Source organism: Nerophis ophidion, linkage group LG11 (genome assembly GCF_033978795.1).
Source record: "Nerophis ophidion isolate RoL-2023_Sa linkage group LG11, RoL_Noph_v1.0, whole genome shotgun sequence".
Lineage (NCBI taxonomy): Eukaryota > Metazoa > Chordata > Actinopteri > Syngnathiformes > Syngnathidae > Nerophis > Nerophis ophidion.
This window is the reverse complement of record NC_084621.1, coordinates 52,529,533-52,552,343: the sequence shown is the minus strand read 5'-3', so window position 1 is coordinate 52,552,343 and position 22,811 is coordinate 52,529,533. Positions and strand designations below refer to the sequence as shown.

The 22,811-nt window shown below is 40.3% G+C and overlaps 1 protein-coding gene across 2 annotated transcripts in view; it reads right to left on the bottom strand.

Moving 5' to 3' along the window:
- Window positions 1–169: 169 nt before the first annotated feature.
- The window catches only part of azi2 (5-azacytidine induced 2), a 29,016-nt gene continuing 6,374 nt past the window's right edge, over window positions 170–22,811 (bottom strand). Inside the window, exons 2-8 of one of the 2 annotated variants that reach the window (XM_061916238.1) lie at window positions 20,367–20,617; window positions 18,509–18,625; window positions 17,195–17,294; window positions 10,224–10,357; window positions 10,026–10,087; window positions 7,888–8,015; window positions 170–2,159 (exon numbers count right to left, since the gene is read on the bottom strand). In XM_061916238.1, coding sequence (XP_061772222.1) covers window positions 1,741–2,159; window positions 7,888–8,015; window positions 10,026–10,087; window positions 10,224–10,357; window positions 17,195–17,294; window positions 18,509–18,625; window positions 20,367–20,585 — 1,179 coding nt within the window. In that variant the 5' untranslated portion in view covers window positions 20,586–20,617 and the 3' untranslated portion in view covers window positions 170–1,740. The remainder of the gene's footprint in view (window positions 2,160–7,887; window positions 8,016–10,025; window positions 10,088–10,223; window positions 10,358–17,194; window positions 17,295–18,508; window positions 18,626–20,366; window positions 20,618–22,811) is intronic. The other variant, XM_061916239.1, reaches the window with a different exon arrangement.

The following is a 22,811-nucleotide window of genomic DNA, read 5'->3' as shown; positions in this document are numbered from 1 at the left end:
TTTTTATATGGACACCGTCTGAAAATGTTGACTTTTTTTTCCTAAACAAATAAGCAACACACGCTTTGTGCCGGTATTGATTAGCAGTTATTTTCTGGGAAATGCAATAATTTCTGCAGGGTTTTAATCTCAAACTGAACCACGTGCATGGAAAAAAAAACTCTACACATTGGTCTTTTCATTTCTTTAGTTGTCATTTACAAGTGCAGTAAATCTAAAATAGATATCTACTGTACATTGCATTTTGGTTTGCAAATCGTTTACAGGAGTAAGAAACTGCTGCTGTAAAGTAAAATGAAATGCTTAATAAAGGAAAAAAGAGAAGAGTGGTCATGAAAGTAAATGAATGTCCTTTTGTGCACAGTTGGTTTTCTTAGCACCCGGCTCACGTTTCTGCAGGTTATTATTGTCTCTCATATTCAACATACATTAAAATAAACAAGGAAAGATTACTCATAGTTTGGAGTGCAAAACTGCATTTGGCAGGGTGCTTACGGCCGTCATGTACATTTGACTTACACATCCAAATACATTGTTCCTTCACTTGTTCACTTCATCTGACACGTAAAAAAATAGGACAAACGTCCCTTATAATGCAGAACACATTGATTTGATTTACATCAGCACAGTACATTTTTTAATTACACTGAGTCACAAGCTCCATATTGTACCCCCGCCCACCCCTCCACCTAAAAAAAAAGAATAAAAAAAAGAGGCATCTGTCAGTAGTACTGCCACTAATATGTAAACACAAGGCAAGTTAAAGAGACTTGAGAATTTTGGTTATCAACTTGTTGGTGAAAATGTGGCTGGAGTCCTATTTTTTAATTTAAAATATGTTTAAGCCTTCTTAATGTAGCCGGCAATTTAAACCTTGATCAAATCGGATCTCAAAGCTCTTTGTCACGCATCAGCACTTCTGTTTTACATGCATGGGTTGGAAGTATCGCCCGCAAATAGTGATGCACAATAAACACACCAAACTATGAGCAGTGGAAAACAAAACATGCATACATTTCATGACAACTTATGGTGCGCAACTTGTCAGTCACAAAGTCTGTTTGGTGTGGCTTTACGAATAGCTGAGGTTTCAGTAGTACTCCCAAGTCTTCATGACGTTAGTGTTTGTGTGATGACAACACTGATCTGATGTAAACATGTATGACGAATCAGATCGGGGGAACAAGACCTTCTTATTAATGACAAAGTGACTATAGGTGAATATTAAATTACTAAACTAGGTATGTTTCATTTGCTGTTTTGGACTAAGTCTCCATCACGACACAGATACACATCAAACACCAAGGCCTCGTTCCTAAAAAACCTCCTTACATGGTGAGGCAAACGATTCTATAGTTTGTACTTCATTGAAAACAGGGAACAATAAAGAAAATAATCAGATTCGAATGATGTGATGCAAGCATAAGAGGGGCCAGAAATGAGGCCCACGCAATGCTCTGCAGACACAGGCACACTTTGATGCACACACACAAATAAAATGCTGCAAAAAAAGGACACGTAACTGGGGTCCCCGAATGGTCCTTCATAAACAGTCTCTGCATGGTTAGATATGGTCATCAGTGCGGACTTGTTGGATATATTCAGTGTTCACCACATAAAGGCCTCTTCTGGCCTTCACCTAGTTCCAGGCCAGCCCAGCAGGGAGTAGTCTTATCAATTTAAGGCAGATAGGTGGTAGCACTGTGGCAGGCTTAGAAAGTCACTCCATGAAGGTCTCCCTCAAAAGGGCTTGACCCACTCTGTGTTAGGAGGGCTCTGAGGACTTAAGTTTCCAATTGAGGAAGATGAATTTGAGGCAGCAGACTGTCCCTCCCAGAAAAGGGCGTCGCTCGGTTTGGGCGGGCTTGGGAAGGACCTCGAGCTGTCATCTATGGATGCCTGGTTAAGAGGAGGTGGGGGCAAAACAACAGAAGAGGTCTCGTTCCCAATCAGAGCTTCTCCGTGTGTTGGCCACGGACCGTTGTACCAGCAGTCGTCCCTCAAACTGTCCGGTGGCAGAGTGCTGCTTGGACCACCAGTAGGAGGACAAGGACGCCCAGAACAAGAGGGCAGTGGTGGAGCGCTAGGGGGTCGATGTACTGGAGCCTGGAGGACTGGATGGTGGTTGGTCTCCACGTCTTCCAGACACTGAATTGGAACTGGAATAGAAGGTGGAAAAAAATTACCGGTAATCATCACTTTGTTAATTTACTGTGCAGTGGTATAATGCTTTAAAGGCCTACTGAAATGAGATTTTCTTATTTAAACAGGGATAGCAGGTCCATTCTATGTGTCACACTTGATCATTTCACAATATTGCCATATTTTTGCTGAAAGGATTTAGTAGAGAACATCGACGATAAAGTTCGCAACTTTTGGTGCTGATAAAAAAGCCTCGCCTTTACCGGAAGTCGCAGACGATGACGTCACATGGGTGAGGGCTCCTCACGTCTTCACATTATTTTTAATGGGAGCCTCCAGCAGCAAGAGCTATTCGGACCGAGAAAACGACAATTTCCCCATTAATTTGAGCGAGGACGAAAGATTTGTGGATGATGATATTGATAGCAAAGGACTAGAAACAAAAAAAAAAAATAAAATAAAATAAGAAGCGACGGCTCCGGGCGGCGGCAGTGTGAGCGTATCAGATGTAATTAGACACATTTACAAGGATAATTCTGGAAGATCCCTTATCTGCTTATTGTTTTAATAGTGTTTCAGTGAGATTGTAAAGACATACCTCGAGGTCGGATGGCTGCTGTGAACACGCAGTGTCTCACAGCTGCCTTTTAAACAGCTACTGCAGGAGGACAAATAATCCAATAATGTCTCCGGTAAGATATATATCACAATTTTCCCATCCAAAAATATGCTCGCTTGACCGCTCTGTGTTAAAAACAAAGAAACACCGGCTGTGTCTCGGTGCTAAAGACAGCTGCAATCCACCGCTTTCAACCAACAGCATTGTTCCTTATAGTCTCCATTATTAATTGAACAAATTGCAAACGATTCAGCAACACAGATGTCCAAATTATTGTGTAATTATGCGATGAAAAGAGACGACTTTTTGCCGAAAGTGGTGCTGGGCTAATATTTCCTGACAGTCCGTGACGTCACGCGCACGCATCATCATTCCGCGACGTTTTCAATAAGAAACTCCGCGGGAAATTTAAAATTGCAATTTAGTCAACTAAACCGGCCGTATTGGCATGTGTTGCAATGTTAATATTTCATCATTGATATATAAACTATCAGACTGCGTGGTCGGTAGTAGTGGGTTTCAGTAGGCCTTTAAATTACAACCAAAATTGTGCGTTACAAGCATTCTCACCACAAGTTGGTGTAAAGAATGTTATACATCTGGTCTTACTCGCGAGCATTTACTTATAGCTGGGGATTGACATGACATTGTCTTCCAACCATGGGGAGGAAGAAAGTTTGAAGGACAGTACTAAGAGAAAGCTGACAACATTCAATGAGAAAAAAGAAATAATCAAAAACATGCCCGTGCTTGTAGCTGACTAGGTGAAGAAAATCGAGTGTATCCCTGCAAGCCTACACCAGAATGAGTCTAACGCCAGCCATGAATGTTAAAATATCTAATCGGCAGACATTTGTGCATGAAAATACTGTATTTTTTTGTACTACATTCTATTGTATTGTTTTTTCATACAATATTATTTCGAAGGTACTTTAAAAACAATAATGATACATGAATGCTGTTTTGAATAATTTCAGTTCATTTCAATGGGAGATGTTGATTTCAGATACAAGTGTTTTGAGAAGCAATTACACTTGTAAGTAGAGATACTTCTTTAGTGCCGAATTTTCCGGACTATAAGGCGCACTTAAACATTTTTTTTTTCCTTAAAACTGGACAGTGTGACTAATGTACAGAATAATTCTGTTTTTGCTCACCGACACATGGTGTAAAGATAAGTGTGACCAGTAGATGGCAGTCAAACATAAGAGATATGTGGTAATCAATCAATCAACCAATGATTATTTATATAGCCCTAAATCACAAGTGTCTCAAAATGCTGCACAAGCCACAACGACATCCTGGGTTCAGATTCCTCATAAGGGCATGGAAAAACTCACAACCCAGTGGGATATCAATGTGAATGAATATGAGAAACCTTGGAGAGGACCGCAGATGTGGGAGACCGGAAGCAATGGACGTCAAGTGGGTCCAGCATAATATTGTGAATATGAGAAACCTTGGAGAGGACCGCAGATGTGGGAGACCGGATGCAATGGACGTCAAGTGGGTCCAGCATAATATTGTGAAAGTCCAGTCCATAGTGGATCCATCATAATAGTGAGAGTCCAGTCCGTAAGTGTTACAGACGGCGCTCAAAAAAAACAATCAAAATGTTTTCGTACTACTTTGGTAATCTATGAAGCCACACCGCTTGGTGGATTGTCAGCACATTAAATATACAAGTATTATTATGGTGTGTGTGTGTGTGTAAGGTAAGACATTATCTGGTGTTGTGTTAGCAATATTATGCAAAAGCAATTTTTCTTACCGGCTGATCTGTATTTTGGATCTTCATAAATCCTGAAAATTAGCACGCATCTGACTTTCTAGCCTGTACCGACGACATAGTCGATAAGCGGTGATGTAGAAAAGTTATCAAATCAAATTAGCTTCATGGCATTGCCTCTTTACTTCATGTGAGTGACTATGATTGACGACACCTGTTGACTTTTCTGAGCCCATTTAAATAGGGCTCATGTGATGCAGTCATTAGACTCGGTTACAAATGCGACAATGGGAAGTCAAAGGAACTCAAAACTGATCTGAAAAAACTAATCATTGACTTGAACAAGTCAGGAAAGTCCTTTGGAGCTATTTCAAAGCAGCTTAATGTCCCAAGAGCAACTGTGCAGACGATTGTAAGTATAGAGTGCATGGCACAGTTTTGTCACTGCCACGATCAGGAAGAAAGCGCAATCTATCACCTGCTGCTGAGAGAAAATTGGTCAGGATAATCAAGAGTCAACTGAGAACTACCAAAAAGCAAATCTGCAATGAATTGAAAGCTGCTGGAACACAGGTGTCAGTATCGCCATGAACTGAGAGGCTACCATGCAAGAAGGAAGCCCTTGCTCTAGAAGCGACACCTTAAGGCCCGTCTAAATTTTGTTGCTGATCACATGGACCAAGATAAGACCTTCTGCAGAAAAGTTCTATGGTCAAATGAAACAAAATTTGAGCTGTTTGGCCACAATACCCAGCAATATGTTTGGAGGAGAAAAGGTGAGGCTTTTAACCCCAGGAACACCACACCTACCGTCAAGTGTGGTGGTGGTAGTATTATACTCTGGGCCTGTTTTGCTGCCAATTGGAACTGGTGCTTTACAGAGAGTAAATGGGAGAATGAAAAAGGAGGATTGCCTCCAAATTCTTCAGGACAACCTAAAATCATCAGCCCGGAGGTTGGGTCCTGGGCACTGTTGGGGGTTCCAACAGGACAATGACCCCAAACAGACGTCAAAAGTGGTAAAGGAATGGCTAAATCAGGATAGAATTAAGGTTTTTGAATGTCTTTCCCAAAGTCCTGACTTAAACCCTATTGAGAACATGTGGACAATGCTGAAGAAACAAGTCCACGTCAGCAAACAGAAAAATTTAGCTGAACTGCACTAATTTTGTCAAGAGGAGTGGTCAAAAATTCAACCAAAAGCTTGCCAGAAGCTTGTGGATGGCTACCAAAAGCACCTTATTGCAGTGAAACTTGCCAAGGGACATGTAACCAAATATTAACATTGTTGTATGTATACTTTTGACCCAGCAGATTTCAATCACATTTTCAGTATACCCATAATAAATTCATTTAAAAAAAAAAACTTCATGAATGTTTTGTGACCAACAAGTATGTGCTCCAATCACTCTTATCACAAAAAAATAAGAGTTGTAGAAATGATTGGAAAGACAGCCATGACATCATTACGTTTGTTACAAGTGTATGTAAACTTTTGACCACTACAGTATATGTATATGTGACAACAGAGACTATGATCAAAATTGTGGGTTTTGACTAAAATGGAAAAGATTGTAGCTGAGATAGGCTCCAGCACCTCCCGCGACCCCGAAAGGGATAAGCGGTAGGAAATGAATGGATGGATGTAAAAAATGACATTGTGGTGTAAGAACATCATAATTTCTTGTGAGTAATGTGTTTAATATAATGACTGGAAATTAATTGTATTATTTTCCTTTTATTCATTTATTTTTCTTCCACACAAGGTCCATCCATGATCATCTTACGGATTCCAACCGGGGATCATTACCCGCCCTCTATACATAACCTCCTCTCCATTTAGAATGTATTTTGTTTGCCAGTCCTGCTCTCCCCATTTCTCTCCATCAATGTTACAGGATTATCTCTTCACGTCCAGTGGAATAAATAGACGGAGGTTTATTTTCTTTCTGTATTTTGTTCTAATTTTCACCTCCTGGTCTCCTCTTGTGACACACCAAGGGAATAGACAGAAAGGCAATCTCTCTGAGAGCAGAATATTTCATCACAGAGGGAGGAGAGAAAGCCAGCTATAATATCACGTCTCTTATCAAACTGTTGGGAGTACTTTGATAATAGCCAAAAGCTTCTCACACCCTTATACAATCGACAACGAGAAGCAGCGGGAGACAACGTTGTACTTCTTTTGAAGACACATTGAGGCAAAGCAGCTTTCCCTCTTGCTCTGATGTTAGCTACATTAGTTTTGTGTAGGGATGCTCATATCTGATGCCACACAGTCGCCATGTCACAGAGACACTGGAACATATCAGATGTTTTTAATGTTATTCCACTCTTTAGGGTTGGAAACTATGTAACCAACTTTTCACTTTCTTTTACTTTTTTTCCGTTACACGCATAGGTGAGCCTGCCCGCCAATCTAAAGTTTGTTCCTTTATGTGACCATTTGAGTCATGTATTATTCAACATTTGGAAAGAAATGCTAAATTTCAGCTAAAACAATAACACAATAAAGTTAGTGTGAAATGTACTTATTGAAATATTCATGGAGTGAAGGTCTTGTTGTAAATGTGGTTTTTGAGATGCTCTGCAATAATAATTTAAAATAGTGCTTTCAAGGCAACTTCAAAGATGTGTTGTGCACTATACTTTATATATTAGTCGACCACATTTACTGTACTTGTAGTCAAATAAAATGTTGACGAATTTTGTCGACTAAAACTGGACAAAAACTATTAAACTAAAATATGACTAAAATATATTTTTGTCAAAAGACTAACTAAATTAAAAACAAGCTGTCAAAAGTAACACTGATATGAAGAAGAACAGGTAGCTGCTCACATTTCCTCATACTTTCTGAAACATTGAGGGAGAAATGACATGAGTCGGCTAGAAAAATGTCTCAACAATAAGTTATGTGAAGGAGCCCAGAATTGTCTTTAATTTATTTTCCACAATATTTCCTCAGTAGGCAACCTTACAATGTACATTAACAGCAAGGAAGGTGTGTTCGGGTGGATGGTGGTTCGTGACACGCTCCTTTGATGCAAAGGACATGAGTTCAAGTCCAGGCTATAAATTACTTTTTTTATTTTAGTGATTTAACAACAATTGGTGACGGAAATGAAAATCCTATTAATTTCCATATTGTAAAATGCAATTGTTAATAGATATGGTCACGAATGCAAAACCAGAATTGAAAGTTCTTTAATCATGAAGTGAATTTAAGGATCCATGTGCGCTGTATTATAAATACTGGAGGACACATCTTAGCTCTGGAGATATCAGCAAGGAAATGTTAAAAAGCAGTACAGGAGTAGGGAAGATGTCCGCAAAAAATTACATCCCAAACTCCTGCGTGTGTGTGTGCACGCGTACATGTGCATGTTGTACTCACCTTGTCTTGTCTCACTGATTAACGGTCTCAGCTTCCGAATCAGGCCTGTTTGGAATTTCAGCCCTGAATGGAGACCGGTGAACTCTGAGCACAAAGCCTCGTATGCCTGCTGCATGCTCCTCTCTCTGCTGATGGACAGAAAATTTGATTTTTACAGTAGATTTACAGTCTCGCCGCGTTATATTTCTGCACACTGCTGGAATCGGTTGCATGCAAGTATTTAAAAAAAAAATAGTTTTACCTATTTTTTTTTATTTGTTAGCTTCTTTTGTAATTCCCAGATGGAAGTGTTCAAGAAAAAACAAATTTAATCGGAAAAGGTGTATTTCGTCCTCATTAAAAAAACCATACAGTGTCTAATGGAAGAGGCGTTTCAAAACGTCTGGGCATTCCGATTGTAACAATAGGTGTGCGCTGATTATTAATTAATTTGGTTAGTATGACATTAGGAGACCGTATGGTGTTGTTCAGGATCTAATAATTAAGTGAGAGAACTTTTACAATAGAAATTGCAGTGTGCCTGTGTATTAACAATTCATTTAAACACACTACAAATCTAAGCAATAAGTCGAATACTCGACATTACATTGCACATTGTAATCTGCATTCCAAGCAGTTATCAAAAAATATCATAGTACATTATGAGACCTGCAACACCCGAAAGCTGTCCTTTCCACACCTGACATAAAAATGCAAATTTCATCTAGCTCTAACACCAGCATGTTTTAGCACTAGGACTAAAGACAAAATGTGTGAGAGGGGGCGGGGGGTTCTGATTAATAAAAGCTAACACCAAATGAGAAGTGCTGACATGTAAAACGGCACGAATAGAAATGCATTTATAAATTACAGTAACAACAATTTACAAGAGCTTATGTAAAAAAGGTGAAGGGGAATTCCAGTTTCCACATATTTATGCTTGCATAAGTTGGTTGTAATGCAAAACAACACTAAGGCTACAGCTGGTGATGAGGACATGTCAACTTTAGGCGATGCCATCTTAATATAATTTTTCTGATATGGCCATTTTCTTTTATTAAGCTGTACCGTCCTCTAGTGGCTACAGAGGCAAACTGCAGCATGTGCTGCACTAGATAAGTCAAGGGAAAACCCAAACTATTACCAGTTTATTCAAAACAATGAAAAGCAACATGAATCTGGTACGCATGTCGGATTTAAGCAAATATTACCCCTATCTTACCCTTACAATATTACCATACATTCAACTTATGTAATACAAACAACACAGCAGGTCACAGTGGTATTAATATGATGTCCATTCTTTGTAAGGGCATTACCAGCAAAAATAGCAATCATTTAATTGTACACGGCTAAAAAGGACACCACTTTAACTATTAAATCCTGTTCGTACAAAATAACACATTCAAAAGTGATAATTGTAACAGCAACAAGCCATGTTGGGAAACACATGCTCAGATTTGCCAAGCCTGCAGAATTCTGAGGGAAAAAAGTACTTTGATTGAAGTTACAAACCTCCCGAATTTTGCTGTTTTTGTGTGTGTGTAAAATATCTTAGATTTTTCCCAGGTGTTGAAAGAATGACTGTGAAATAGTCGACCAACATTAGTTAAAATGAGCAATCACACAGAAACTAGATCCACACCCATCCCAGCGTTCACACAAAGCGGTGCTCTCCTATGGTACCTCCCTCGCTGTTTTCCCCGCGCTCAGTCTGCTCACCAGTCTGGACGCATATACTGACTCTCAGACTGTCAAGACATATACCTCTAAGCACTAACCAACGAACAGAAACGCAGATATTTTAAAAAACGCACATTTCCTCCACACCATTGTTAAAAAAGTATCACATAACACCTCTGTATCTTTAAAATCTGCGCACAAATACAAAGTTCGGGAAACAACATGAATTATTTGTTAATTGCCTGTGCATGTGAAACAATGCATGCACATGCACAGCAGGGTGATTCAATTAATCCTGTTTGACGTGCAATCTAGAGTGTCCTTTGAATTTGGCCCCGTGTGCGATTGAGTGTGACACCTCTGGTATAAAAAGAGCAAAGTGTTTGCAAGGTAGTCGTTAAAGAAACACTGCATAACAATAAAAAAAAGACACATTTTTGCTAATAAAAACAGTGATTTTACTTAAAACACTATACCTGGAACTCAACTCATCACATATCGGTTCCATGTTTGGTCCATTGAGGCCACGTAGTTCCTCCTGTAACAGAGTCGTAAGGGTGTTCATATAGATACTAATTTGAACATATTGGAAACCTTTACTCCACTTTACTCATCAATTTCAGCCCAGCTCTACAAATGTGCTTTCATTTAGTTGAGGCCCAGCCCACACTTACCCCACTCCTCTCCAAATGTCTGCTGTTTTCCAGTGTGAGCTTCTCCAGCTCCTCCTGAAGTTTGTAGATCTTGTGTTCGGCAGTGGCACAGTTAACTTGCCAGTAGTCTTGAGGGCTGTTCAGGCTCTTCATCACTGCACAAATATTGGTTAATTTAGAGTACTTGTGAAATGTATTCAACCACAATTTTACTAAACAGAAATATAAACGCAACACTTGTTTTTGCTCCCATTTTTCATGGGTAGCACTTAAAGATCTAAAATGTTTACTATATACACAAAAGGCCTATTCCTCTCAAATTTTGTTCACAAATCTGTCTCAATCTGTGTTAGTGATAATGCATCCCACCTCACAGGTGTGGCATATCAAGATGCTAAATAAACAGCATGATGATTGCACAGGTGTGCCTTAGGCTGTGCATAAATAAGGCCACGCTTAAATGTGCAATTTTGCTTTATTGGGCAGTCAGTATCTGGTGTGACCACCATTTGTCTCACGCAGTGCAACACATCTCCTTTGCATAGAGTTGGTCTGGTTGTTAATTGTGGTCTGTGGAATGTTGGTCCACTCCCCTTAAATGGCTGTGTGAAGTTACTGGATATTGGCAGGAACTAGAGCACGCTGTTGTATACGCCGATCCACAGCATCCCAAATACCGTATTTCCTTAAATTTCCGCCGGGGCGCTAATTAATTTAAAACCTCTTCTCACTCCTGCGCTTACCAAAGACCTGCGGTAAAAGTAAGCATGCGCTAATTATTTTAAAACCTCTTTTCAGTCCGGCACTTACCAAAGGTATGCAGTGAAAATTTAAGTGTGATGTAAGCTTGGACCTTAAATCCTACTGAATACCTCTTAATCTTCTTCCATTTATGTGATTTCAAATTACCAGTATTGAAATCAGCCTCCTACATTTTGAAAATAATGACAGGGGAAGTGTCACTCGTGACATCACGAGTTTGACCAGGCGGTAATACTAAGCATGCGATCATTATTTTGGGAAGCGAGTTTGACCCGGCAGTAATTCAAGGCAGGCGCATACTATTTGCCCTGCGGCAATTCAAGGAAATACAGTATGCTCAATGGGTGACAAGTCCGGTGAGAATGCTGGCCATGCAAGAACAAGGACGTTTGAATTATGTACAGATCCTTGCAACATGGGGCCGTGCATTGTCATGCTGCAACATGAGACAATGGCTTCGGACGAATGGCACAACAATGGGCCTCAGGATCTCGTCACGGTGTATCTGTGCATTCAAAATGCCATCAATAAAATGCACTTGCGTTCGTTGTCCCTAACATACATCTTCCCATACCATAACCCCACCACTCTATTCACAACATTGACATCAGCAAACTGCTCTCCCACAAGAAGCCACAAACGCTGTCTGCAGTCTACCCTGAGTAGTGAAAACCGGGATTCATCCGTGAAAAGAACACCTCTCCAACATTCCAGGCGCCATTGAATGTGAGCATTTGCCCACTAAAGTCGGTTACGATGACGAACTGCAGTCAGGTCGAGACACCGATGAAGATGACAAGCATGCAGATGAGCTTCCCTGAGACGGTTTCTCTCATTTTGTGCAGAATTTATTTGGTTATACACAAAGCTATCCGGGTGCCTGGCCTTAGACGATCATGGAAGTGCAATTGCTGGATGCGTAGGTCCTGGGCTGGAGTGGTTACGCGTAGTCTGCGATAGTGAGGCTGGTTGAATGCAATGCCAAATTCTTTGAAACGCCTTTGGAGACGGCTTATGGCAGATAAATAAACATTTACGTAATTCATGGTTAACAGTTCTGGTGGACATTCTTGCAGTCAGCATGCCACCTGCATGCTCCCTCAAAACCTGCGACATCTGAGGCATTGTGCTGTGTGATAAAACTACACATTTCAGATTGGACCTTAATTGTGGGCAACTTAGGGCACACCCGTGCAATAATCATGCTGTTATCAGCATCTTGATATGCCACACCTGTGAGGTGGGATGCTTTATCTTGGCAAAGAAGAAATGCTCACTAAGACATATTTATACAGATTTGTGACCAACATTTGAGAGGAATAGGTATTTTGTGTATATAGTAAAAGTTTTAGATATTTGAGATCAACTCATGAAAAATGGGAACAAAAACAAAAGTGTTGCGTTTATATTTTTATTCAGAGTAAATAACTGGTGCAGGCTGAACTGGTTAACTTTTTCAAGAGGCGATTAAAGTACACATTTAGTGAGCACCCGCTAAGTGTGTAGAATTAACACAGTGACCAAAATGTTCAGGAACAGTTGTGCAAAAATCATCATGATGTTGGGCCTGAGCTACTAAACTCATGGGTCAATACTGTATTTGCCTTTTTTACCTGACCGCTGATTGGCTGATGAGCTGCAGAGCCCAGCCAATCTTTACCACAGCTGTGTCCCAGTTAAGGCTGCAATGATTTATCGAGTAAATCGATTGATTAAATTAGAAAAAAAGCATAGAATTGTATTTTACTGTTTCAATGATTTGTTTAATGAGTAAAATAAGTGCAAGACTGCCCCATAGAGCACACACTATAGAGCTACCTATTGGTGATGTAGCTTGCGCTGCTGGTAATGTGTTTTATTGAATCCTTTTATTTTTTTACCCAGTGTGTGTTTTTATGCTTACGTTGTAAGTAATGAGTGCTTTTAACTATAGTGTGTGACTGCTACTCTTTGCTGCTGTTCTTTGTATTGATGAAGCCTTTTTTTTGCTGCGCTCTTGGCCAGATCACTCAAGTATAAGATACTGTATGTTTAATCCCAGTGAGTTTTTACCTGATTAAATGAAGGAAACTTTAAAGTGGCCTGTGTGTGCATGTGGGGAGCAGGGACAGGGGAGTGTGGATAAAGAAAGATAAATCAAAGGGAAAAACAAGAAAGTGGACGAGAGGAGGAAAGAAGCTGTAGCGTTGTACCTGACTTGACTCGCTTGTATTTGCCTTTGACGCAGTTTTACTTTAGCTCTGCATATATACTTAATATACTTTCCATCCATCCATCCATCCATCATCTTCCGCTTATCCGAGGTCGGGTCGCGGGGGCAACAGCCTAAGCAGGGAAACCCAGACTTCCCTCTCCCCAGCCACTTCGTCCAGCTCCTCCCGGGGGATCCCGAGGCGTTCCCAGGCCAGCCGAGAGACATAGTCTTCCCAACGTGTCCTGGGTCTTCCCCGTGGCCTCCTACCGGTTCGACGTGCCCTAAACACCTCCCTAGGGAGGCGTTCGGGTGGCATCCTGACCAGATGCCCGAACCACCTCATCTGGCTCCTCTCGATGTGGAGGAGCAGCGGCTTTACTTTGAGTTCCTCCCGGATGACAGAGCTTCTCACCCTATCTCTAAGGGAGAGCCCCGCCACACGGCGGAGGAAACTCATTTCGGCCGCTTGTACCCGTGATCTTATCCTTTCGGTCATGACCCAAAGCTCATGACCATAGGTGAGGATGGGAACGTAGATCGACCGGTAAATTGAGAGCTTTGCCTTCCGGCTCAGCTCCTTCTTCACCACAACGGATCGGTACAACGTCCGCATTACTGAAGACGCCGCACCGATCCGCCTGTCGATCTCACGATCCACTCTTCCCTCACTCGTGAACAAGACTCCTAGGTACTTGAACTCCTCCACTTGGGGCAGGGTCTCCTCCCCAACCCGGAGATGGCACTCCACCCTTTTCCGGGCGAGAACCATGGACTCGGACTTGGAGGTGCTGATTCTCATTCCGGTCGCTTCACACTCGGCTGCGAACCGATCCAGCGAGAGCTGAAGATCCCGGTCAGATGAAGCCATCAGGACCACATCATCTGCAAAAAGCAGAGACCTAATCCTGCGGTTACCAAACCGGAACCCCTCAACGCCTTGACTGCGCCTAGAAATTCTGTCCATAAAAGTTATGAACAGAATCGGTGACAAAGGACAGCCTTGGCGGAGTCCAACCCTCACTGGAAATGTGTTCGACTTACTGCCGGCAATGCGAACCAAGCTCTGGCACTGATCGTACAGGGAGCGGACCGCCACAATAAGACAGTCCGATACCCCATACTCTCTGAGCACTCCCCACAGGACTTCCCGAGGGACACGGTCGAATGCCTTCTCCAAGTCCACAAAGCACATGTAGACTGGTTGGGCAAACTCCCATGCACCCTCAAGAACCCTGCCGAGAGTATAGAGCTGGTCCACAGTTCCACATATACTTTTTTTAAAATAAAAAAGATACTTTTAATTTCTATGTGAAAAATGTTGAACATGTTACCGAACATTTTTCTGTAAACGTTATTTGTCACAAAGTACTTTGTTGTATTTTGTTTATTATTACAGTAGAATTTCTACCGCTCGTCCCTCTTGGAGCGGTTGGAGACTATCCCAGCTGGGATACACCCAGGGTAAACACTGGAGAAGTCGCCTCCTCATCGCAGGACCAACACAGACATACATCAATTTACATTCACAAGAAAGTTATTTCCGAAAAATGTATTTATTCTGGCACCCCATTGAGGCTGTTGGTGTCTTAAGATGTAACTCTTGTGTTTGTATACTCATATTTTTCTAAACTAAACAAAGTTGATGCTAATCAACTTGTTTGCTATCCTTTTATCCAAATGAGAATCGATAAAGAACTGAACCGTTAATCAGAATAGAAAATGGGATCTGAGTTGTACAAATCTTATCAATTCCCATCCCTTTGTAACGCGGCCACAAATAACAAACACAGTTTTATAATTTGCAGACGTAGTTTAGCCTGTGGTATTTGGATCTTAGTAGATAAACTAACCACTCAGAACTAACCACTCCACCGACACATGCCTTCTATCTGACCGACCACATCAAACATGAGGTGGATGCGGGCAAATACTGCGGCATGGTCATGCTGGACATTCAGAAGGCCTTTGACACCGTTAACCACGCTATACTGTTGGATAAGCTCAGAGCAATCGGATTCGATAAAACCTCATCGAGCTGGATGCAATCTTACTTGGAGGGGAGGAAACGGGTGGTAGAGGTGAACGACACCGTGTACCCTCCCCTCTCAGTAAGCTGTGGAGTCCCCCAAGGCAGTATACTAGGACCTTTACTGTTCCTAATATACGTAAATGACATGCCATTAGCATGCCGCTGTGAATTGTTACTGTTTGCTGATGACTCTGCCCTGCTGGTATCCGGCAGGGGCAAGTCACAGGTGGAACAAATCCTCAGTGCTGAACTCCTTAATATTTGCACCTGGCTCGCTGACAACAAGCTATCCATACACTTAGGTAAAACGGAATCCATCCTATTTGGGTCCCATAATCAACCTTAAGGAAATCAGTGACTTCACTATAAAAGTGGGTGACATTGTTATCACCAGGGAAGATGAGATCACCTACCTAGGTTCCATTCTAGAGGCTAATCTTTCCTGTGATAAAATGGCAACCAAGGTAATCAAAAAGGTCAACCAAAGAACGAGATTCCTCGACAGAATCTCCACTCTGGTAAACAAAAGCACCTTGAAGATTCTAGTGGGAACTCTCATTCAACCCTTTTTCGATTACGCTTGCACCTCCTGGTACCCCAGCACCTCTAAAACCCTCAAATCTAGACTCCAAACATCCCAGAACATGCTAGTCCGGTTACTTTTAGACCTCAACCCCAGATAACACCTCACTTCAACCCACTTCTCCAAAGTGGGCTGGCTCAGGGTGGAGGACAGAGTAAAACAACTTGCACTGAGCCTAGTCTATAAAATCCGCTACACCTCCCTGATACCGAAGTACATGTCAAACTACTTACTTAACGTAAATGACCGCCATAACCACAACACCAGGGGGAGCTCCACAAACCACGTTAAACCCAGATTCCGATCTAACAAACGTCTTAACTCATTCTCGTTCTATGCCACATCAATGTGGAATGCACTCCCAACAGGTGTAAACGTGAGTGCATCTCTATCCTCCTTCAAAACCGCTGTAAAACAACACCTCCAGGCAACATCAACCCTTTACTAATACCCTCCCTCATTCACATCCCATCTCCCCGGATTTTAAATAACCAAATGTAAATAATTAAATGTACTTCGAATGTATTTACTTGTTCTTATGCTATCTGAACTCACTATGTTCTCTGCTGGATGTACATACATATCCTACTAAGTAAGACCTACACTGTTTCAATGTTCATTTCTCTGTTGATGCAATTGTTGATGACTGAAGTACTGATATCAACCAAAGCTCCTCATCCCACCCCCCGGATTGTAAATAATTCAATGATGATAAACCTGTGTGATGACTGTATTATGCTGATAGTATATATTTGTACCATGAATTGATTGAAGTGGACCCCGACTTAAACAAGTTGAAAAACTTATTCGGGTGTTACCATTTAGTGGTCAATTGTACGGAATATGTACTGAACTGTGCAATCTACTAATAAAAGTATCAATCAATCAATAAGGCCCATTGTGTGTATCATGCAGGACTCTCTTGTCTGTTTTCTTCGCGTTTTTGTCTTGCCATCACAGAAACATACCAATACATAACCTGAAATTAAACAAGACATGTTTCATTTGCAGCCCTTTGAGACATTTGTAATTAAGGGCTATATAAATAAACTTTGATTGATTGATGTACACAAAAAGAAACATGACTGCATACATTTCTGACTATATTGCTAAAGCGACAATAATTTCAAGTCAATTATACGAGAAGGATAAAAAGTACATTGCGAAAGGAATTGTGCATGGTACCAACCTAAGCATTGGAAAACAATCACCAGCTCATTCGCTACTATGTTTGTACAAAGGCTTAGAGTTATAAGCAATGTTTTTTATTTATTTAATAAACAAATCTATCTATTACCCGTGCATTAAAAATATTAACATATCTATTCCTTGAAAACAATTTAGATGTACCACTGTATTATGTTTTATGTAACTGGATTGAACACATGGTCAAAGTCTGAATGTTTTGGCTTTGCCCAACAAACCTTGGCTGGTCTCCATCTCTGTCCTCAGCTGAAGCAACTCTAGCTCTTTGCTTTGGAGCTGCTCTGTCAGCAGCCGCTCACTCTCACTCTTCTCTTTTTTCTGGTGGCCAAAGTGGGGAGACAATGAACACAAAGGGAAAGGAGCGGGTGCACTCATAGTAATGCAGCAAACATGGTTTAGGTCCCAAATGAGGTTGCCGAACTTGCAAGTGTCATTTGAGATTTACCTTGGGAGTGGGTTTACATAAAGGCTGCACGATTATTCGAATTGAATCAACATTGAGGAAAATGACCGCAAGAAGCTTAGTTTTTGTTTAGTTTTTTCTTTACCGGCACCAGCATTTAGACTGTCAGCAAGGTTCGCCAATTAGAACTGTTGAGCCTCCATTTGTTTGTCTCAAGCTTCAAATAGCAAGACAGGTGTCTTACTTTGCACCCAAGCATTTCTATATATCAGTAGAATAAACTGAACGGATTGACCTATCTTTCAGTCATTCATAATCTTTGTCTTGGCGAAGACTAGAGCTGGGCGGTGCCACCAACACAGTACAGAGAGCCTTGTGACTTGCCAGTGAGAAGTGTGGCAAAATAACATCAATGAAGAGGAAAACATTTAGATTGTAAAGCCAAATTACCCAGTTGGGGGAATATTTTAGCTTCAAATCGGATGGGCGGTTTGAGCCCATCAGCACGGACGAACGAGCAAAATGCCGTCGTGGTCACGTTATAGCAATAAACAAAAAGACAAGGTCTGACCTAATTTTTCTAACTGTGGAAAAAAATGAACTCCGTTCAATATGTACTTGTGTAAAATGATTGCTTACTAAAAATGAATCAATTTTATTTTGTGTTTATTTACTTAGGATAAAGTAATTTACCATCCAATTACTGTTCAATGGTAAACAATTCTACAGTAAAGAGAAAAAAAAGTGTATATCCTTTTAAATGGTCACTTGCATTGTTATTATTATATAATATGATTACATACACTATAAATACTATCGTTTTAATTGATTTTTAGTTTAAGAGCATGCTGTAGACAAAAGCTCTGAATCTGTCTGCAGATAGCCAAATATATAAACACATACACTGTATAAATTCTTGTTGGTAGAGGAAAAAAAGGCCAGCTGTTGTCTTATAGTTAAAACAAAGCTTCATACAAAATTAATTATCATATTTCTCTCAGAGAAACTTTCTCTATTAAATAGCTAATACGCCCCAGAAATTATAAAACATAAATACAGTAAATCCATAACTATTTGCAGCACATTAAAAATAAGTGTGAGAAAGATTCCTTTCATTGCCACAACCCACCAGTTTGTTAAGCTCCATCTGCAGGTCCTCCTTTTCAATATAGATACCTCGATATGCGCTGAAGGCCTTGTTTACATATTGGGGACCCTCTGATGGCGGTGCCTCAGGCCGAAAGAGCTAGAACAGTAACATACACAGAGAAAATATGATGAGTACAGATATTGTTTTCCTCCCACCAAATTCTATTTACATGGTTTTTACATTTTTTCATCACTGACTTTCCATGACATCTTCTCACATTTTACTATCAATATATTTAGTCTTAACTTCTGTTCCATCCCACAGCCTCATGTATGAATACAATATGTGGACAAAGGGAGGTTTTGGCTTTTGTCAAACAGCACTACATATGCCATTTTTGGGACACTAGTGACAGTAAGGGTTTTTTAAGGTGCAGAGAAAGCCCACTTGTTCTCAACACAAGTATATTTCCCTGCAATCTGGCTGTCGGTGAACACGGCGACAAAATACAGCTTGTGTCCTCGACTTGAATGAGTAGAACGACCGCTTGCATTTCCAGTGCCAACGGTATCTCGACTTTGAGGACTTAATTTTTCTTGCAGAAGCGTCCAAAGTTGTCTGCTTTGTTGCTGTGGAAACTGTAGTAGAGCTGCTCGCTGTCCTAACAGCATCAGTGTTCATAAACTCAACTGTGGGTTTTATGCTGCTGGTAAACTGTGGCTAGTTTCATGCTTTTAACCCCCTTCACGGGGCTGAGTGGCTGCCCTTCCTCATATTCGAAATGTCAAATGTTTTATCTTTTAGCATCGTCACTACGCTATCAAAAGTAACTAGTTAGTGGATGTGCCTGCAGTAAGTAGGTGCTTCCATGCCACATACCCACACAGAATAGACGGAATATTCACACTACTGAAATATAACGGCCCGTAGAAATTTATATTTAATTAGGACACATCCATTTTGTTTGGATTAATGCAACTTTAGATATATTCCCACAACTTTTCCAAAACTTTTTAAATAATTCTTATTTTCTAGGGGTGTGGGAAAAAATCGAATTGAATACGAATCGTGATTCTCACGTTGTGCGATTCAGAATCGATTCTCATTTTTTTTAATCAATCCAACAAACAGCAATACTATAACAATGCAATCCAATTCCAAAACCAAACCTGACCCAGCAACACTCAGAACTGCAATAAACAGAGCAATTGAGAGGACACACAAACATGACACAGAACAAACCAAAAGTAGTAAAAAAGAAAATGAATATTATAAACAACAGTATCAATATTAGTTATAATTTCAGCATAGCAGTGATTAAAAATCCCTCATTGACATTTATAAAAAAAAAAGAAAAATAGTGTCACACTTGCATCACATCTCATAAGCTTGACAACACACTGTGTCCAATGTTTTCACAAAGATAAAATAAGTCATATTTTTGGTTTATTTAATAGTTAAAACAAATTTACATTATTGCAATCAGTTGATAAAACATTGTCCTTTACAATTATAAAAGCTTTTTTTTTTTTTTAAATCTACTACTCTGCTAGCATGTCAGCAGACTGGGGTAGATCCTGCTGAAATCCTATGTATTGAATGAATACCGAATCGTTTTGAATCGGAAAAATATCGCTTTTGAATCGAGAATCGCGTTGAATCGAAAAAATCTATATATAATTGAATCGCGACACCAAGAATCAATACTGAATCCAATCGTGGGACACCCAAAGATTCGCAGCCCTATCATTTTCCATAATTTTTTTCCAAAGCCTGAAAATAGCAATTTAAAATTCCATGACTTTTCCAGTTTTTGCATGACCTTACAAACAATGTATTTACATTCCTACTGTTTTAAACTGCTGAACACAAGATAAATTTTGGCTCATATGCATACCTTGTCCTCCAACTGCTTGACTCGTTTCCTTAGTAATGTGTTCTCTCGTTCAGTCTCTCTTAGCCGCTTCTTGATGTCCTCGTAGGCTGTGACGAGGGCAAAGTGAGAAGCTACAGATTCATCGCCAGCACATACTGATACGGGACTCTCTCCAGCAGCTGTGTAGGCTGTCTCGTATTTCAGGATGCAGATGTCATCATCCACAGCCAGGGGCTCCATGGCTGCACAGGGTCACTAAAAATCAGAAAAACCTGTGGGATTGCAATGCAGATATTTTTTAATGTAGACATTTGGCAGGGAGGAGGAATAACTTGTGAGAGCGTTACTTTGCCTCTGTTGTACATATAGAAAACAATAACAGGAATCATGCTACTCATTACTTCCTGAATGTATTTGCATATGCTTTATAGAATGACTGCAAACACACTAGCCAAATTGTTTGATTCGAATCAGACAAAAAAATGATAGAAGGTTGAACAGCTTTGTTGAGTCAGCATTTTGACAACGCAACGACTCGCTGAGTCAAAGCACTGCATGTAAAATACTGGCCCAAGCTTCAGCAACAGCATTACAGACTGCGGTTTTAGATGTAAAAATGTTTACATACAAAACTCACAACGCAGAAAATGGTTATCAAGTATGAACCACACAACTAGATGTCTGGTTGTTGCTAAGTGATTCTCAAACTGTGGTGAGCGTACCACTAGTCAGAGCCGTCTATAGGGAGAGTATGGACAACTGTGTTTCAGACGATCTCCTTAACAATTGGTCTAAAGCCCCTCACGTGAAGACAGCGCGCCATGTTAGACACCAATTTAGAGCCACCGCTAAGCAACACTGCACTTCCTGATTAGACATTCCTTTAATTGAATAGGTGTTTTTCCATTCAAACATTCCTGATGATTTTGGTGAGTGGAGCATGGGGATGCTCCACTCACCAAAAATGCGGGCAGCATTTGCATCAAAGAAAATGCTGGAAAAGTAAAGGTTAGCCGGCGAGGCTAGAGTGCTAATGAATGACGACAGTATTTTGTGTGAGGTAAGCAAGCATACATACGCATGGGAAAGGTGTTATATCTCACTCTCAGTAACAGAGAACTAATATGCTTTGTCCAAAATTGCACCTTTTCTGCACGTTTCACCAAAAATCGAAACTAAACTAATACATATTACGGTAAAAAGCAGCATTAGTTCAATATTCAAGTATGGTGATAATAAAAACAGGAAGCAATGCAAACTTGTTACAGGAAAACCTATAAAAAAGTATTGATAAAAGCCAAAAGTAAAAGCGCAGACATATATAGCGTAGTGATTACAAAATATATTAGAGGCAGACACCACAGTTAAAAGTCAGAATTTCTCCGTAACTGTTGGTCCAAAGGGTAATGATGATTTTGACAAAATGAGGCAAATAACTTTTTTTTTGGTCGTTTTGTATTTTCTGACATACACTTGGGCAGCGGGAGTGTGTTAGATTGATTGTATACAGCGAAGTGCATCAAATACGGCGGCAAAAATGCCCCAAAATTAAACTTTTGACGAAAATAATGTTTTATTTTAGGTTTATAAGATGGAGAATGTTTAGAAATATTTTTAGACTTATTGTGTTAATATGTGGTTTATTGTCAGAAAGACTGCAAATGCATGCTTCCAGGCACAGCCACACGTCTTTGGTGTCCAAAAAGGTGCCCGTGGTTTAGTTGTCCATACTCACTCTTTACACGGGTCTACCAGTATTGGTGAGCAAGTAGTTCAATCTAGAGGTACGCCCCCCAAAAAATCCATTCATCCATCCATTTTCGACCACTTGTCCCAAGATTCAAATACTATCCTTAGCTCCACCAATAACTGAATAAAAACTAAAAAACTAAATATAAAAACCAATATAAAAACAATATGAAAATAAATGTGATTAAAATGATTTTAAAGGGTAAAAGCAATGAAAACAATAAATACAAATAACAATTTAATAATGAAGAGGATTAGACAACTCACGTAGTGTTTAAAGCCAGAGAATAAAAGTTGGTCTTAAGACAAGTCTTAAAACACTCCACTGTGGGAGCAGTAGTAGGTGCGCTCCATCTATTGGTAAGCCAAATAATCACTTCATTAAAGTACAGTGTTTTATTCTCCTTCAAACACAGCATTACTGTTCAAACTGTGTGTAATGTCACAGTGGCCAAAAATGTTATATATAAAGTACCAATGATTGTCACACAAACACCCCCACACTAGTTGTGGTGAGACTATCCTCTGCATTTGACCCATCACCCTCACCCCCTGAAAGGTGAGCGGAGCAGTGAGCAGCAGCGGTGGCCGTGCCCGAGAAACATTTTGGGGATTTAACCCCCAATTCCAACGCTGAGTGCCAAGAAGGGTTTGATTGATTGAAACTTTTATTAGTAGATTGCACAGTACAGTACATATTCCGTACAATTGAACACT